General features: G+C 37.3%; 2 protein-coding genes across 3 annotated transcripts in view; both read right to left on the reverse strand.

Annotated features, from left to right (window-relative positions):
• Positions 1-608: 608 nt before the first annotated feature.
• LOC117480667 (secretagogin-like) lies at positions 609-8,923 on the reverse strand. Its single transcript, XM_034128075.1, has 11 exons — positions 8,746-8,923; positions 8,160-8,230; positions 6,063-6,155; positions 4,465-4,554; positions 3,931-3,987; positions 3,669-3,746; positions 3,503-3,558; positions 3,243-3,288; positions 2,696-2,755; positions 1,509-1,577; positions 609-1,207 (listed from the first exon to the last, which is right to left on the reverse strand). Exons 1-11 carry the CDS (start codon positions 8,813-8,815, stop codon positions 1,076-1,078), a joined length of 822 nt encoding a protein of 273 aa, XP_033983966.1. The 5' UTR covers positions 8,816-8,923; the 3' UTR covers positions 609-1,075.
• Positions 8,924-9,061: 138 nt separating this feature from the next.
• LOC117480726 (F-actin-uncapping protein LRRC16A-like) overlaps positions 9,062-13,289 on the reverse strand; it is a 64,014-nt gene continuing 59,786 nt past the window's right edge. For both annotated transcript variants that reach the window (XM_034128162.1, XM_034128161.1), the window contains one exon: positions 9,062-12,319. In XM_034128162.1, the coding sequence (XP_033984053.1) occupies positions 12,141-12,319 (179 nt within the window). In that variant the 3' untranslated portion in view covers positions 9,062-12,140. The remainder of the gene's footprint in view (positions 12,320-13,289) is intronic.

The following is a 13,289-nucleotide window of genomic DNA, read 5'->3' on the forward strand; positions in this document are numbered from 1 at the left end:
ACACACAGAATATCACGTTTTCATGACCAGAAGCTTTGTTTGTCTTTTTCAGATGATTCATACATGGTTCTTTTATCTAATGTTATACTTTAATTCATCTTAAAAAGAACACTATTCATCACTTTCGGGTACTTATTAATGTCTTCAAATATTTCCTGCAGTAATGTGCTATTTTATTTTGAAATGATTATATTAAGTGTGCATAAAGAATGAGAAAGCTGGGGAACATAATTAATTCCTTGCATTCAGGCGACACGTCCGTACAAGGTGATGACAATGCTTGAATGAATGCTTTTTATAAAAACCTTCACAAGTTAAAGTCAATAGCTATATGACGCTTGTAGATTTGAATCATTTACAAAATGATTCCTTATTCCTGCAGCAGTTCTGCATTATATTAGGGTAACACGTTATCAACACATAGACATAACAAGGCTTATTTCTAAATGTTTTAATGATACAACTCAGATTTGTGATTCAATGATCATTTTAGGAATAACTCAACTACTTTATTTAATCTCAGATGAAAATGTTACATCCCTCAGAAAAAGTAAATAAATAAAGTGATACATGTAATCCTTGTTGAAAAAAATAAACAGACAAACCAATATGGTTAGCTTATGTCATTGTTTTATTTCTTCTTCAGTGCAATATATTAAAATCACAACCACATACTATATTTCAGCCTTCTGTGTCAGAGAAACATGCAAATGTCGAAACAACAGTAATTGCTAAAGAACTGCAGCACCACCCAACTGATTATTATAGCACATCTCACAGGACAGACAGTCAATTGGGAAAAAATAACAAGTACATCTCATTCCTTTCATTTTGGCCTGCAACATGCACAACAAGCTGTTATTTAAAATCTTAGAAGATTTGCAATAATTTAATTTATTTTTCATCACACAGTATCAAATCGTTTTTTGAACATTGTCAGATCAAATAACTCTTCTTTATGAATTCTGACCTTAAATAACCCAGTAATTAGACTGATCTGGATAAAAACAACACATTCTGCCATCAGCTATACAGAGTCAGTGTTTCATCATGATACATCTCATGATACAGCTCTCTAACTGAGTTTATGTTTGACTCCCAGACACAGAGCCAGCTCATTCATCTGGATCTTTCCGTCCTTGTTGACGTCACAGTGACGCAGCAGGACGCCTCGCAGCTTGTCCAGCTCAGGACCGGTGAGATTGGGCTGGAGAGGACAGAAGAGAGAGGAAGTGAGAGTGGAAAGGCTTTATACTTTTAGCAAAAAATCTGCACTATGCCAGAGTGGAGTCACATACTGTGTGCAATTTAGAGTTGTTATAAATAGAGCTGATTTTGGCAGGAAACCGAAAAAAGACTAAGGTTTGACACCAAATCGCTATGTGTATAGAAAAGGGAACATTATCAGCAATTTGGGATACTTACATAGATATACAACTATACATTACAACACATTTAATCTTAATGTCAGAAAACATGTTTGCATAAACTGCAGCACAGTGTCCTACCCTGACCAGGCCCATCATGTCTTTGACAAAGCCATCCACCTCGGCACCCTCCAGCGCTCCTGTCTTACTCTGACCAGGAAAGAAAGAAAAGAGAAAAAACAGAAATTGAGGATTACTTCATCTAATTCACATCATGATGACATTATTCAGTCGGTCATTACTGTTCCTTTGCTGGGCGTAGGCCTACTCATTGGGTTTATTTGTGGGGCTGGAACACTTTCCTTGCTATATATATGTAAGAATCCTGGAGCGTTTGCATGCTTATCAGCTGCTCACATGACATTTATTAAAATAAACACAATCTGTTGAGAAAAAATGAATGATTATAATCCTCCTCCTAACTGCAGTTGTGCACCACTTTTGCTTGAAAGAAGGGATGATGAGAAGTGATAAAAGTTCAATGGATTTGCATTAATGCTGTGGTTTTTAAACAAAATTCCAACATTGACCCATTCACATGCATCAGGGCTGTCATGCGAGGCGCCTGCTTATCATCCCAACTAATGGGCATTCATACACTCACACACCAAAGGAAGTGCCTTCGGAAACAATCTGAGGTTTTGTATCTACATATATCACGCAGAGACTTCAGGGGAGGAGCCGGCTGTCTTTGATACCACATCCTCTCTCCATGCGACCAAAGATTAAATCTGTAATTTTCGGACCATTTTAAACCTCTTTTTGCAAAGCTTGAAAAAAGGGCCACTTGCTCTGTTAAGTGCTTTGATAAATGCAGATGTGAAACATAATTGACATGTGCTGAAAGTGACCATAGGACACTTCCTATAAAGGTTTTCCAGACATTAAAATAAAGTGCAGGCAGAATAAATAGGTTTCACATAAGTCCTTCATACATGCAATACTGCTCTGTGAATGAATCTGAAAAGTTAAGTCGTCCTCCCGGAGAGTGACTTGACAACATAATGAGTGCTTTATTCTATTATGTTTCATTATAGAGGAAAGGGAGCTAAGTGGATTCACTGATGCCGTAACAAGTCTTCTTCTGCTCACACTATGCATATTTGAGAGTGCTAATTGGGGATGGAAAATGTTTCCTCAACATAGAATTTCCTTCCGGCTGTTTGAAGACCTTGCTGTGTTAAATGCCCACTTGCTCACATACTGCAGGAGAAACGTATGAAAGAGCAGTCATCATCTGTGTCCCACCAGTGTTTTCGTGTACTTACAACATCATAATGTTCAAAGATCTTCGTAAAGTCTCTCTTTCTCTCCCCTTTCCCGCTGGCCTTAGGAATAGAATAGAGGACTTGTGAGATTTGGAGAAATCAGATTATAATAACAGAACAAAATGTTTTAAATTGTCACAACATGATTAACTTGTGTTTTAATGTGATAAATAGTTCTGTCAAATTGTGATGCTGGATAATGACACTAAACTTGGAACTAAGACGATACTTATTCAATACTATTACTAAAAATACGTATTCAATGAATTCCTAATAACTTAATTTTGATTTCCTACCTATCGAGGGCAATTTACTGATTTAAGGTTTTAATTATTGGAACACATTTTAAAAGTACAAGGCTATTTATTATGACTTTACTTCTACTCCATTTGAATGTTCCTTCAGTAACACAACCTTTTTCTAAGTCATTGTGTTCTCTTAGTTTTTAGTTGGAGTGTGCTCTTTGACTGCTCTGTATGAAATTATAGAGTCAACACATTTGCCCTTAATTTCAGTATAATGTGACAAATATAAAGAATACACTTACTTCCATTTGGAACTGGAGCAGGAAATTATCCTCTAAAGCCAAGATCCTAAATGAGGAAGAAAAACATCAAAGAAAACATATTTTGAGGTGAAATTGTCAAAACAGTAATTTTTTATATTGTTAACATTTAGCAAAAATAATTTCACGCTATCTGACAGTAGTGTCATGCAACAAAGATTCTATTATACAGTATTTGACAGACATCTTAACATTGGAGGGACTTTTTACTGTAAATCTTCTTCCTGCTGGCTGAAAAGTACCTGGCCAAGTCGTTCAAATCCAAAGAGCCATCCTTGCTTTTGTCAAAGATTTTCATCTGCAAGAAAAAAAATATGTAGTCCTACTGAGAAACATGACACAAATCTTCACTTATTATGTGATTTAACACTGAGGGAAGTGTTTTAAAGTCTGGAGCTGTGTTACTACCATTGTGTCTGTGTACTCCTCCAATTTATCAGATGACACTTCCTTTTGATGATTTTGAAAGAGATCTTTCAGGAAAGCCTGAAAACAAAAGATAATCATCAGACACTTTTACCAAAGAAGAAGAGGGCAAACATCTCAGTGTATGAACAGGAAGTAGTTTATAAGGGCTGCAGTCATTCTCTGCCAATGTGGTCACTAAGGTTGTTTCCTCATGCAGAAACAAACACGAGTAAGGGTTCTGCTTTTTGTTTGGCAATTTTACCTTGAGCTCCCGAGCTGATATGTAGCCGCTGCAGTCAACATCGTACTTCCTCCATATCTATAGTAGGCAGGAAAGGGAAATGAACAAATGCTTGCATTAAATGTACAGTGGTGATAAATGGATTTAAACTAGTCATCAAAGATAGTTGTGTTATTTTAGTTCTTGTTATTGAGATACTATAGCGAAAAAACGTTGTGTGCGATTGCTGACTAGAAAGCATTAAAGCTGAAACACAATCACATACACGTAGTTTTGTACACAAGAGTCTTCCAGTAAGAAAAAGAATCCGTCAATGACAAGCAAAAAAGGTGAGTTGCAGTCACTTCATTTATGTCTTGGGACCACTGGCATCAGGATACCTCTCCAGTTTTCGTGGTTTTAATGCTCCTGTATAATTCTCTCTGGTCCTAACGTTTTTCATTGACACAATGTAGTCCACATATTCCTAATAGTTACAAATATTGTTGGATGTGGCTCAACGCTTGTTGTATTTTCACATCTAGAATGATGTTTGGTATAGTCTTTGAAACGTACCTTCATGAAGTCAACGCTATTATCCATAGCAGCTTCTCTGCGGAAAATTAACAGGAAGTTCTCATCTTCAGGGAGGATCATATTGGCCAACTGAAAAACAAGGAAGAGGTCAGAGCAGAGATCAGTGGTTAGACAATGCAATTCTGTCTAGCTCTCAATCTGGAAAGGTTCTGTCCACTTTAGTCTTAAATAGAGTCACAAGTGTACAGCAGTCACAGGAACTCTAGAACAGTTCAGGCTTATCCAGACTGGTCTTATAACTTGATCAGATCAGGGGTCAGTTTTTATTAATGGATCCAATTAAACTATTTTACATTGTCTGTGTCATTTTGTTTTTACATGATTATCTTTATCGTATGAAGATGGTAGCCTCTTGATCTCTACAAACTAAACCACTGCAGGGCTACATACGAAGAAGGACATGTAAGAATAAATGATTTAGTGTCATTTGGATGTCCAACGCTACAGCAGCTCCTCCTGGCTCCGCTCCAGTTCATGACGCTCCTCTCTTGTCTGTCCTAGTATCAGCATTCCATTAGCCGATTAAACTGGGCCCATTTCCAAAGCGCAATGCACCAACATTGATGTTAACTTGATAGGAGCCAGTGTTCAATTAAATGTGTTAAAAAGAGAGCATGGTTAACAAATTAGGGGAGAAAAAGTTGGAAGGATATTTAGTTAGGCGAGTGGCTACTAAGAGGTTTGACCACACGGTTCCTGCATCAGTCCGATTGAATCAGACATATATGGAAGATATATTTCCCGGCTTTCTCGAGTAAAAGCAAATGCACTTTGGTCTGCGGGTTAATGCATTACTGTAAGTGATTGGTCTAATGAATGTGTACATGTTTCTTTTTTTAGAGTAAAAGACAATGCATTGCACTGCTATTGTGCCAAGAGCTGCATCAATTACTCAGAATTGAGGCTGAGGGAGCATTGTCATGAAAAAAGGGCCTTTTATTTCTGGGAAACAGCCGCAGCATGTTAAATTGTCAATCAAGTTGGAATTCATTAAATAAACTGCCAAATGAAAAAGACATTTGAGAATCAACAGAAATGATTACAAGCAGTAGTCCTATTTGAGTGTGCAAAAGGATCCATAGGTTGTTTCTTTGAGTTATTTTACCTATTCAGACAAGATTACAGAAGTGCATACATTGCTGTATAAATTCAGAAGATTGTTTGGTATTAAATCATCTGTGAACCTCTGCATATAATCATATTTAAAACTGCCTTCTCACTACAGGGTGGCTTATCAAGACTATCATCAATCCCCGGAAATAGGTTTTCCATCTTCTGCAATATGGTACAAGCTGCATCATTGTTATGGATACATTAGATAAACAGAAGATGAAGAGGAGATGGAAACAGCAGGGAAACAAGGGAGGGGGAGTAGAGAAAGAGAAAGGGGTAAGTGAAATAGATGAGTTAGAGACAGAAGGGGCGGAGGAGAGGAAGATACATGTAGAATAAAGAGGAAGTTAGCGTGAGATGGTTTTCAGTGTGCAGACAGAAACAGAGAGATGTTGACCGTAAGCATAAAGGAGAACAAGTAAAAACACGAGTTAGCAATTTGAGATGAAGAAATAGTATCATACCTCCTGAATCTGTAGTTTCCCATCAGCAGTGACATCATAGGCGGACATAAACCTTTGCTTCAGCCTCTGGACCCTTTCTTCAGTCACTTTCTCCTGTGGACACACAATAGGTTTGGATGACACATCGATGTTTGCCCTAGGTCCACAATTAAACTGGACAGAGACAGATGGGGCAAGTGCTATAGTAAACACAGTTCATTGTACTAAAAAAGACTTGTTCCATAACATTGATTCCCTTTAGCCACATGTTGGAAAATATTGGAAAATAACAATATTAATGGATTAACAGTTAACTTGATGAGTCACAGTTATTTTAAGCCATGTCACCATGGATACTATTTTAAACACTCATTCTTTTTTCTCTCATGTACTGCTTACTCAAGGCTTACTCTCTGTAAAGCACTCGTGTAGCTCACTCTACATGTCCTTTGTCAACCCGGTCTTTATAGTGCACAAAATAAAATGGATGCACAGGATATACATCTTCTAGAAGAAGATAACTACAGATACATTAAATGAAAAAGCAACAATAGTTTGTTGCATGCTAATCTGGGTTAAGAATCACATTTCCTTTTCCTCTCAAGACCAGGCTCTCGCTTGTTCAACCACAGCTCAGAAAAGTAAGCACAAAGCAACTCAAGGCAAGATATTTTTCAGCCTTTGTAGTTATTTTGAAAGATTTTTTAGAAATTAATTGTCTAGTCTCTTTGGAAACCATCCATCACCGATCTGTAACTATAGAAACCTGTTGATCTGGGGTGCTGAAGTGTGAATCATGCATTCGTGCAGGGCAAAGCACACAGTCTGCAGACAGCCAGGTGCCAGATCCCTGCTCATTACAGAGACACCACTTTATCTTCAGCATCAGCTTGATATCACACTGCACCAGTAATCTCCTGTTGCTAAGCAGACGTTTGAAAAGCACATATTAATATTTGACTTAATGCACACGATCAACGCAAGGTGCACTGCATAACAAACCCATGTGTTCAGGTTTATATTACAGTGTATCACATGCAAATTCATCAAATTGCATGTGAGCAAATCATTTAAACTGTGGTAATACAAGAAGGTCAAATCTGCATAAATACAGAATATTTTGCCCCAGAGGAAGTTAAAAAAACATAACGATAGAAAGGAATCATTTGGTAAATATCCCCCAATGGAGGAATAGAGTATAATAGAATGACTGCACCATTACAAATACACAGCAGTACCTATCCTGGGGGCATTTATGATGGAGAGCAAACATTAGAGAGACATGTGGTCGGTGGTCTGTTTGTTTTAGTAAAACCCCATTAGTGTCCGAGGGAGTCCAATCACAAGCAAACACACACTGGAACATGGACTAATAGCTTTAGGGATATTTGGTTTCTATTATAACCGGTTGGGGACTTTTCCTTTGACAGTGGCCAGAGCTCTTTAATTGTGTTTTGCCTGACATCGTTACAGTCTCCCCACCCACCCAGATAACGCATGAGCTTCAGCTGCCCACACAGATCAGTGCGGCAGAGTCTGGGTGCAAAGTCAAATGCATTTCCAAGGAACTGATATAAGATGTAATCTTGGCAAATGGTGTCTTATATTAAATGTTTAACCAAAACATGAGAAATTGGATTACCCTTTTATGCAGATCATTAGATTTAATTGCAACTTCAAAAACAATTGTTGAGTACTAGTAGACCATGCACATGAACAAATAGGAAGATTAGCTAAGAAATAAAGCAACTGTATATCTTAATTCTCATTCTCAAGTATAGACATTAGACATAGACATAGACATTATTCTGAATACTCAAACCAACATCCATGCAGAATTCAAATGTAATTATATCACCTTTCTCACTTGGTTTGAACTAAGTGTAGAAAGAGTAAGTTGCTTTGACCCTATCGAGTTGCTGCCTTGTGATTGGGTGATGAGATATTTGCGTTATTAAGCTTTTGAACAGGTGTAGCTAATAAAGTGACTGGTGAGTATATATTGACACAGTAAAGTAGCATTTTCAAATACAAATTATATTGTGGTGCGTGTTGCATGCACTCTATTAAATAGCTGTCATCACAGTTTATGGATTAATTCATCCAACGTAGTCTCACCTGTGGACTCAGTTTCTTCATCATGTGACGGAAGAAGTCATCAAGCTCTTTGTCCTCAATGTAGCCATTATCTATCAAATAAAAAACATTTTAAAGATCAAGTGAAGAGAGTCTGATTCCCAAAAAAAATCCCAAATTTCCCAAAATTGGGATCAATAAAGTACTATCTTATCTTAAAAATACTGAGTAAAAACGTATGAATTCACTTCACCACCCGATCACTACACACTTATTTCCATATTCTAAGACTTGTAAAGGGTTGTTGCTCAATGTTCCTGTGCACTTTCCCTTTTATAATCACCCTCTTTCAGATTTGAGACATATGTACATTTATATTTTTTTCAAATATATTTACATAGGGTTGTACTCTCTTCAAATATAGTACCAGAGGACATAGTTATTTTGCAATGTCAACATGCATTTTAACCACAAGAACTTCAATTACATCCCACAACTAGAACTCAAAGTAGTCATCACAGAGAAGGGTTGTCTGTCTAGTAACAGCAGAAGATGCATTTTAAAATACTGTGCTATCTGTAGATGAAGAAAATGAATCAAAAAGTATGAACAATTTAAATATCCTCACCATCTGCATCAAAGTGTTGCCAGATTTCCAGGAAACCAGCTGCATCCAGGTTATCAAAAGCAGTGTCCATGTTGATAAGAAAAGGCAAAGTAAGCTGTCAACTGAGGAGTGAGGTGACAAGTTGTGTTGCACTGTTTGGATGCTTGGCTGACATATGCTCTTTCTGACTTGTGAAAACCACACCTTCTCTGGGTGAGTGACAGAGACAGAGAGAGAGAGGGTATACCGTAGGATCGTATTTGCCATCTGGTGGCTGTATTATTACACTGCAAAGCATCTTCAACAAATGTCATAAAAAGAGAATGCAGAGATTAAAAAGCTTGTAAAATTATTTTAATCAATATTATTTGCATGAAGAAATGTCCAACACCAGCAGAATGACTTAATGAAACATTGATCCATGACAAAATGGAACAAATAACATCCAGACTGATAAATAGCAAACATGTCATTTGCATTTTATTTTTCCAGCTCAAGGAAAACCGTCATTGTTTTGCGTCATTTATTTTTTTAATCATAAAGAAAGAAACATTATTAATACATACACATAATTAATTTCTACATTTATCAACACAATGTACATGTGAAAGGAAAAACAAAGGATCAAGACATAAATGGCCACTGTGTTTATTCCAAATAAGTTACAAACAAACCCCTAGTATAGTAGTGTACTTAGTAGCAAAACAACATAGGATTTGCCGTGTTCACATAGGTGTGTGAATGCATCACAGTGTGTATATTACACATACGTATACACACATGCACACTCCTACATGTATGAAAGCACATATATACAAACAGTACAACTCACATCATGCAGTCATACACACATAGACTCAGGAGTCTGGACTCAATGCTACTTTTCACTTTCTCCACTCCATGCACCAACAGAAATGAAACTGATTCTCATTTTTCTCATTTGAAGAGATCAATCTTTCACAAAACTTGACAGAAACACAGCCAGCTGCTTCTGAAATCCCAAACAGAGAGAAGAGGGTGTCCATGTTATTTGAGTACATACTGCAAAGTAGTTTTATTTTCTTCCCTGTGTCCTGGAACATCTTTCAAATTAAAATGGATTTTTTTTGAGACAGACTTAAATCGAAGCAGTTGTTGACATCAGACACTATAATAACTATTTACAACAGTAACAGTGTTATTTCCCGATCCATGATGAGTGACAAAGAAACAGAATGTTATCATAATAATCCTACAAAAAGACATCGATAGACACCATAGGTAAAGGTGCACCAGTAAGACCTTTGGCCCTGACTTTATTTAGACTCAAAATACAAGTTGTGCCCCTTTCACACTGCAAATGAAAAACGATGTCAGGTGCACGTTCAGTATTAATGCTGGAGCACAGTTTGCCACACAACAACTAGATAGTCAAAAGTAAAGGTAATTCCACAGTGTTTCATTTCAAAATAAACATGAGTTGGATTCAAATATGTGCTGCATTCACATCATAATGGCAAAGTTGATTTGGTAAAAGTTTAAACATACTCTGCATTGGTAAAATAGCACTATAGCAATTTAATTGACAAGAGGAATCCACGTGTGTTAGTTTTTAAAGTATAATACCAGAAAAAAATCCAAGATTCTTATTTATAATTACGACTTGAATAATTATGATATGTTTTGGGTAATGAAGGTAACTAAAAAAAGACATGAAAACAGCATGTTATAAAACAAATGTGAATGAATGTCCGTCCTAACCTGCATATCCAACATTATTATAACTGCATTACTTTCAATCCAATGCTAAGAGTCAAAACTGTACATTGATGTATACGTTGCCACACATCTCAGTTACCATTTTTTAAAGCTTTTCTCAATTAATGATAAGATGAATGCTTTGCACATATGGTTATTTTGGGGATCTGTTTGTTGACTAACTAGCAGTGTGAAAAGGGCATTTCTTGCACTTAAAAGACAAAGATAAGAGGAGTCTGCCTGAGACTTGTTGCTGAGGAACAAAGCAAATATGAACTGAATTTGAAAGCCCTGGATGTCAGGTCGGCAGTGTTTGAAGGCTGGAGTTCCCTCAGTGTCGCGCTTTTACACAAAGATCACACAAAATAGCTTCTGAAATGGAAAGCAAATGTCAGTGTTTTTTTGTGTTCCTCTTTTTGAATAAGGTCTTTGCTTTCATTGGACCATCAGCACACCAGGGGAATGTAATGTACGTGTGAGGAATCAATCCGTCTTTCAGAGCAATTCAGAGTCTCTATGACTGTGACAAACACTGGCACACCTCACAGTTCACTTTAAAAGTCTCATTTGAGTGTACCAGCAAACAATTAAGCTATTCGGTTTTGTTTACTTGACAAAAAACCCACTACAGACATGTTTATGCTGGAACTCTGTATTGCACTTTAATGATAGGCGTCTACTAGACACACTTTTTTCCAGTGTCTTAACACAGAGAACAGTGTTAGTTAACAGTGCTGGAGCCTTATTGGCTGGTTTTTAGTGAAGTTAAAGTGTACCACAGTCCTCTCAAAGCAACACTTCATATGGTCACTCCAACTCTCCTACACAGAGACAGTATCCTTCAGGGAAGAGAACAGTGAGTCTCCTCTTAGTGACATGTAGATTAGCTGTTAGGCAAGCTACATCAAGTGTATATGTTGATTGATGATGGGCCGAGATTCTCAGCTGAACCTGTACTATCCTGGAAAAGAAATGTCAAAGAATTGCATAATGGATTCAGTCACCTCTGAAGTCCGGAGAGAAGTAACTTGCACATACTGAAAAAATAACATGTAGAAAAATCTATAGAAATTCCATTGGGGCCTGGTCTGGTTGTATGTTGGAGTTCAAGTACAGAACAGTGATCCTGGTGATGTTGTTACATGTGTCTGGTCCCTGGGAGACAAGCTAAAACAACAAAATGTTTCATTATTAGTCAAAGACCATGAGTGTTTTCAATAAACACTTTCAATGTCTGTCTTTTGCACATAAAGTCTGCTGGTTCCTGAAGCATCTATTTTTTTCCTTAGTGGTTTACAAAGGTTTCAGTATTTATTGGTTGTATATGCTCGGTCCCCCAAGGAAACATTTCTTAATATCCTGAAAACGTTATCTTTCAGAAACATATTTTATCTGAAAGCAAAGATAAGGAAGCTCTTAGGAGAATTAGCACAGTTTGGTTTAATAGGTGACATGTGATGGAACATTCCCCCCAAGTGTTAATAATAATTGTTTTATCATAATTACCAAACTTTGAATTTGAAACTGTGTATTACCTGATATATTTCAGCAGGTCTTCCTGCAAACCAAACTAGATTTGTAATATAAATGAAAACATATCTTTAAGATTCCCACTTAGTTGCTTTTTAAAGGAAAACATGTCAGTCTTGTCAACGGATTTCTGTTGTTTTTTGTCTTACTTATATTAAAATAAAGTCTTTATCTGCCTCCTCCCCAGAGTCTGATGACTTATTGCCCGCTGCCTTGTCCTTGTCTTGTTTTGGACATTGGTCCTTCGTCTTGAAGGAGCCGTGATCCTCAGAGTTGACACGGAGACGGCCAGGTCGCTGAAGGGAGTCTGACACCGATTCTTTCCTCACTGAAAGCAAGAGAAAGGTCAAGATGAAAATGACGGACAGACTATCGACAATTTTCGAGCAAGAGGAAGGAAGGGGGAGAAGTGAAGAAGAGAGGGAATCTGGAAATTATGGATTATTTTTAGATAAAGCTTTTTTTAGTTACTGCTGCAGTCAGCTAATTTGCCATAGCTAGCCTAAAAGTCAGTTGAAACATAAAGTGAAGCAGGAAGGGATTTAAAGCACCTCAATCACACCTGCTTTTTAACATTGAGGACCCAAATAGCAGACCCAGAGGGCTGAAAAGCAACCTAGACAAGACACATGCAGCCTACTCCCAGGATGTGTTTTTATTACATGTGCCAAGTGCTAGGACTGTTTTAGGTACTAAAGCTTTTATGTGCGCTGCTCCTCTAGCTTGGAACACTATGCAAAAACAATTGAAACTGAGCATTTTGATTCCCTTGCATCATTTTAAAGCACGGCTAGATGAAATGTTATTAGATACCTGTCATTGTGAATAGGTTGCTAATTTATACCCCTGTAATTATGTTGTGATGTCCTTTTTGTTTTCTGTTGTTTTTATGTGTAACCAATGTACTGCAGGTCTCCCTTGAAAAAGAGATCGTTGATCTCAATGGGATTTTTAACCTGGTTAAATAAAGGCTACAAACAAACAAACAAACAAACTCACTGTGTGTATAAATGGACATTGTTAAAACTGCCCCCTCCAGCTTTTAAGTCTCTCTGGAATTATTTGATAACAATTTCAAAAGAAATTCTAATTTGGCGAAGAGCGGGAATTATGGCCATAAACATGAATCAGATGTGTTTACCTCTGACAGGCCCCAGAGGGCGTCACTGATAACAAACACGGGAAGGCAGAAAGAGCAGAGAGAAGAAAGTCTAACCAAAGAGAGGACGTATATAAGCACATCAGAGGGAAGGGAGCAAAGACAGACAGACAAACATCCCCAAGCTGCCAGGCTTCTG

Source organism: Trematomus bernacchii, unplaced genomic scaffold (assembly GCF_902827165.1).
Source record: "Trematomus bernacchii unplaced genomic scaffold, fTreBer1.1, whole genome shotgun sequence".
NCBI classification, from domain to species: domain Eukaryota; kingdom Metazoa; phylum Chordata; class Actinopteri; order Perciformes; family Nototheniidae; genus Trematomus; species Trematomus bernacchii.